General features: G+C 44.3%; 1 protein-coding gene across 1 annotated transcript in view; it reads right to left on the bottom strand.

Moving 5' to 3' along the window:
* Positions 1 to 707: 707 nt before the first annotated feature.
* The window catches only part of NPSR1 (neuropeptide S receptor 1), a 145,033-nt gene continuing 139,740 nt past the window's right edge, over positions 708 to 6,000 (bottom strand). Inside the window, exons 8-9 of the mRNA XM_072764713.1 lie at positions 4,112 to 4,292; positions 708 to 3,252 (exon numbers count right to left, since the gene is read on the bottom strand). Of these exons, the coding sequence (XP_072620814.1) occupies positions 3,162 to 3,252; positions 4,112 to 4,292 (272 nt within the window). The 3' untranslated portion in view covers positions 708 to 3,161. The remainder of the gene's footprint in view (positions 3,253 to 4,111; positions 4,293 to 6,000) is intronic.

The following is a 6,000-nucleotide window of genomic DNA, read 5'->3' as shown; positions in this document are numbered from 1 at the left end:
ACGCAATTGCAGAGCAATGAGGCATGGGTTTTTCATGATTCCAAAAGCAAGGAGGTTGGCACCTAAATGGGGCTATCTCCTTTTAATCAAATGCAATTGAAAAGCTGTAGGGAACATGGGCAGATCTGCATATAAAATGAGGTGTATTCAGATGATGATAAAAGAACTGCAGTTGCCGGCAGGTCTGTGGCTCACCTAAGATGATTCTAGTAATACAGAATCACTTTACTTCCTGCTAAAAGTGTTTTTGTTTTCCTGTTTCCTCAGCAGACCCAGGCTGGTGGCCCCTTTCCACACTGTGCATACACAGAAGGAAAAAGCAAAGTCATTTCTGTATATGTGTGTACAAAGTTGTCGAAATGAAGTGAGGAAGAAAGTTGAAGCTGCATGTTTGTTTGCTTTAACAGGGATAGTTTTTTTTTTTTTTTCCTCGTGATTAATTTCAAATTAAAGCCATTAAAAAGGTGTTGCCACTTTCCGGGGGAAAAAATGGTGAGATGTGTTGCTTGGTGAAATTAAACTTCAATTAAATTATGCTTCACACCAGCCCCGAAAGTAGAGAAGTTTTAACCATTCATGTTTAATTTAGTTCAGTAAAGTGGAGATACATATTTTCTAGAGTATGGGTAAATATATTAAGCACACTTACTCTTGTTATCCTAAATTTTCACCTGCGCCTGAAGCTATGTGATAATGTAACCACAGACTTCTGTGACATCTCAGTATAGGAAGTATCTTTATTTTACATAGCGCCCTGTTGACTTCTCTGACCCCATTTGAGCATCCACGGCTACCTACAGTGACATCACAACACCAAGCTTGTCATCTTCTCCAGGAGCTTAAACTATATTTCTCAATTGGGAAACTGACTTCCTAAGTAATATAGATGGGGAAGTTACACCTTCTAAAGGGCAAATGACTCAGTGTTGAGTCACCAAGTCATTGGTCCCCTGGGGAAAGAATTTCAGAAGGTCTGACTCTCTGGGTCTCGCTTAAATCATATGGGTCCCAAAACTGTATCTATAGAGAACCCACAAGATCCTCTGCTCCAGCCTTATTCTGTTCCTATCTTACAGATGAGACAGTTGATGCCCAAAGATATTAAACGATTTTTCCCAAGGTCGGGAGACTAGTAATTCCCAGTGTTCTCATAATGTTGAAATCATATTTCCCCAAGTGTAGCAGATACGTGGAGATGAGGATTCTAGAATCCACAGCAATATAAAAGCCATTTTCATTTTTAACAGCAGCTTCTCCTGTAGCAATATGTACCATTATCTTACGGATGTCCAGTCTTTTTGGCAAATGAGAGACACACTATTATAGCAACTGCAGAATCACATTCCCAGTTTCTAAAGATCACAAAGCCCCTCACTCCATTCTCTCCTTCACTGTCTGACTCAGTTGATGGATGAGGTAGGCATGTAATGTCTCTTGCAGACCAGAACTTGACAGAGATTGAAAGCATCTGTCAGGAGAACCCAGGCCTCCTGTTTTGCCATCCAGGACACCTGCCAGATTTTGCTCTGTTAATTGGCTTCCATGCAGGCAGCTATTTTAGCAACGATTCTGTGGGTCTTCTGTGGCACATCTTGATTTAAAGTGAAATGTTGAAAAAGTCCTTCTCGACCACTCAAGCCATCCAGGGTTGCTCACATTTAGCTGATGGGACAGAAAGGGAGGCAACCTTCAAAACTATTGTGTGGACATAAAACTAGATTATTCAGTCTCCTCAATTCAGAGAATAATTTTCGGAGAGATGGTGACTGAGGAGTCTGATTTCTGCCTAAAGAGATACTCTCCCTAAGGATAGACAGAATTGATAAGAGAGTTTGTGGAAAAAATGCCACTGTGACCTTAAGCATGCAGTTTCTGGGTTGACACCATAATGAGGAATGGAGTGCTATTAAAATATACTGCACATTTTAATGACTCCACTAGCAGTAGGCCAAAAAAAAAAAAAAAAAGACTTAAGCTCAGAATAATTCTGGGAAGGAGGATTTTGCCAAGGAGATTTTAATGTCAAGAATGTATGTGAGGCTAAAAATAAGGAGCTCACGCACATTCCAGAGCCGTGGGTGGGGATGTATATATAATCAAATTAAATTATGCCATTTCCACTTATGAAAAAAATCTGATGGCAAAAATTGACTAGAAAACATTTAGTCATATTTCACTTGGATTAGGCTTATAAATACCAAACTCCAGACTTGTCAAAATAAACCCCACCAGCACTTTCTGGCCGAGGTGTTAGATAGACAATGGCTGCGACATGCAAAACCGAAAGAGAGCTTACAGGAACATCATGCCTGGAAAAGCCACAGGGACTCAGCTCCCAACTTAAGAAAGGGTTTAGAGAGGTCAGAGGGGAGGATGTGACCCTGCAGGGTGAGGACTGGAGCCCAGAGTGGCCCAAGGGAATGCCAAGGGAGGGGCCCTCAAGAAACCTCAAAGATACGTGAAATCCAGGTGCCAACTCTCAGAGACTAGAGGTCTGGGGCCCACGACTGGGTAGTATTATTGTTTTTTCCCATCAGGTGTAGTACTCCTCAATTTTAACCTTCCTCTAGAGGGTCAGCATCGGGCTCTTTTGACAAATCATTTGTTGACACAACAGGACTGTGAGGTTAGTTGTTGCCAACACACCCAACTGCAAACCAAGGCTATCTGCAGAGGAGACACAAAGTGCCCATGCCTGGAAATGAGTTTGTTGGCATTTCAAGGACAAATTACCTTCTTGGCTACAACTTCTGAACTGCCAATCCAAAGATGGGGGAAAATTTGGGCTTTTATTTATGTCTTAGTCATAATTAGGAGACTCTTGTAGTACAACCATGCTTCTTTAGTACCCTCTAGTTGCCCAAGCCTGGACCTCTGTCCATTGGGTTCTGGTGCTGACCAGTGGGAAGGAGGGCTGGTAGTTGCAGGGAAGTAGGAAGCATCTTTTCTGGCTGGCATGAATAGTTGGTGACTTCAAATTGTCCAGCACTGGCTGAAACAGGTGACACACACTCCTCTGGAGGTTTGGCTTGGGCATCTCCCAAGGGATGAAAGGAGCAGGATGGAGAAGTCAGCTCAGGTACCATGCACATGCCCAAGGTGGTGACAGGGACACATAACTGCTGATGGGGCTCAGCCTAGCAATCCTATTGCCCCAGAGTCTAGATAAATTCTGGCTTGGATAGAACCTGCATCTCGTGCCTCTGAGTTCTCTCCCGAAATGTCTTTCTGGAACCTCGTGATGTTTGCTCCCTGGAGAAAGAATAAATCAGGGAGGGAAAATAATTTGACCAGTTGAAAAGGGAAGTAAGGATGTTAAGTAACAGATGTATTGAGGATCAAACGCTGTTGTAAGCACTTAGCATGTGATACCCCTCCTCCCCCATTACCCGTAGTCCTCCTTCCCAGTGGTCAGCACCAGAGCCCAGTGCTCAGGACAGGACAGGGAGACACTGGTCAAAAGGTACTACACTACTACTGGCCCCATTTTGTAGGCAAAGAAACTGAGTTTTATGAAAGTTAAATAAACTTACTCAAAGTAAACACATTGCTATGAATCAGCAGTGGCAGGATTTGAGCCTCAGCCACTGGCATCAAACCCAAACCTTAAACCATTTTACGATTCTATCTCCTATGGATATCTCTACCTACTCCCTGTAGCTCATGTAGCAAAACAGCTGAAAAACAGCAAAATTACTGAGTAGTTGTGGGAGGGATCTGATTTCAGCTTTGGTACTTATTTTTCATATGACCTCAATAATGTCACTTAACTTCACGAGCCTTAAGTTGCTTATCTATAAAATGGAAACAATGCTTTGGGTCTTGCTATCCCATAGCATTGCACTGAGGAAATTCATGTTGGGAAGCTCTGAACAAAAGAAAGCTTTTCTCTGTGACCTGGTTAAGGTGGTTCCTACCGTAGGTGATGAGGTACAGGAGAAAGAGCCAGACCATGACCCGGGCCCAGGTTTGAATTTATCACACTGGCAGGACCTTTCTGACCCACAAGCATCTCATCTATTACCTGCCTGGGAGCACTGAAAGAAAAGACACAGGTCGTAATCCAAGAACAGTGGCCGTCTGCACTGGCCCAGGCAGGAGTGCCCGTTACCTGCAGGGAAAGCAGATGGAGCTGCTGAAGACACAGTAGATAAGAGGGTTGATGGCACTGTTCAAGGCTGGCAGGTTCTGAATGATCACAGAGGCATAGAAGCGCTCCTCGGTGTCTGGAAGAAGACTGAAATTGTCCAATATGTCGAAGAGGAAGTAGGGACTCCAACAGCAGATGAAGGCTGGGGAGAAGAGAGCCATTAGCACCGTAGCAGAGCACAGCTGGGGGGGCTTTCCATGGTGGCCCCAACTGGAGCTCCAAATAAGAGGTTCCTTAGCGCCTAGGATGGCTCAGAAATATTTAGGACAGTTGTGTGTTAACATTCATGTCATGTTTACTCACACACACGCACATATACACAAGCTGCCTACACATCCCACAGATACGTTGCTAAAGTTGAATGAATTTCCTGATTCTTCTCTGTCTGTAAAGGGAGGGTTCAATTTGATCACTGTGGTGAATATGTATGGAAAGGTTGGAAACTGCTCAGCATGGCCTCAGCCTCTCATTCCACATAGTGTGGAAGGAAAACCAGCAAAACTCTTTGGAGAGTCTATGAGAAAAAAAAAAATAGAAGAGCGGGAAGCATTTTGACCAAATAGTGACTCCTGGTTTTAGGGTACGGCAGAAGGCAAGGGTGGTGCCTAACATTTTCAAGAACCAATCTGGCTTCATCACAATGTTCTTAATTTTCTTTTCTGTTTCTAAGTCAGCCACTCCAGAAAACGGCTGCCCTCTACCCCTCTCCAAGTCAATTGGTGCGTGTGAGCCCCTAATTCTGTTTGTCTCCAAATCCTCAGGGAAATTGGGTGGTGAATGGAGATCCAGGGTCGGAGGGTTAATTTTATGGGTCACCTTGACTGGGTCAGGGGGTGCCCAGATATTTGGTGAGACATTATTGCTGGGTGTTTCTGGATGAGGTGAACATTTGAATCAGTACACTAAGCAAAGCAGACCATCCTCTTCGAGGGGGTGGATCCCATTCAAGCCACGGAGGGCTTGGCTAGAGCAGAAAGCTGAGTGAGAGAGGATTCATGCTGTCTGCCTAGCTTCTAGCCGGGACTTTGCTCTTCTCCTGCCTTCACACACACACTCCGACTGAACTACACTATAGGCTCTCCTGGGTCTGCAGATCCTGGGACTTCTCAGCTCCATCATCATGTGAGCCAATTCCTTATAACAATTCTCTTTGCATATATTCTATCTCCTCTTTCTCCGGAGAACCGGACTAACACCCACAAGGACAGAGGTAAACAGTCTTGGGGCTAACTAGACACGGATGTGTCCTCTTCTGCCTTCTTGCTACATCCTCTCCATCCTCCTTCTCCCCTCCTCTTTTCCTCCATAGGACATTTCCTCAGAGAAGTCAGGCTTCCTTCACCATCTGCTTGCAGGGGCCAACTTTCCTCTGCAACTGTTTGATTGGCGTGTGTTTATTTCCCCAGGCTTTGGCAAAGTATTAAAGAGGAGGAATTGAAACACAGAGACCACTGAGCATTTCTGGGTGCTTGCAGTTAAGCCTAGCATTGGCCTAGAATATTGGTTCTGAGGCATGAACGGGCAAAAATTGCCTTTTGGAGGCATTTTGAAAATGCACGTGTCTATGTATGTGCGTGTTTGGGGTTGGTGGGGGCTCTGGTTTGCCCAGGGATACCAGTCCTCCTGTGAACCTATGAAGGGAAGGCCATCCCACTCATGTCCCCAACATCCTCTGAATGCCCAACTGGGCATTTATGTAGCAGAGAACTCTGTTTATAACTACCTCAGTCTGGAAACCTAGCTCTACTCTATATATGAACACAAATATTTTTTGATAAATAGTAGATTCTCCAGAAATGCAATTCCTTTGCAAAGGGAGGAACGATTACTTTCTTTAATTTGGAACTTTA

This window comes from Vulpes vulpes, chromosome 7 (genome assembly GCF_048418805.1).
Source record: "Vulpes vulpes isolate BD-2025 chromosome 7, VulVul3, whole genome shotgun sequence".
Classification (NCBI taxonomy): domain Eukaryota; kingdom Metazoa; phylum Chordata; class Mammalia; order Carnivora; family Canidae; genus Vulpes; species Vulpes vulpes.
Note: the sequence above shows the minus strand (reverse complement) of the source record. Positions and strands in the feature narration are given on the sequence as shown.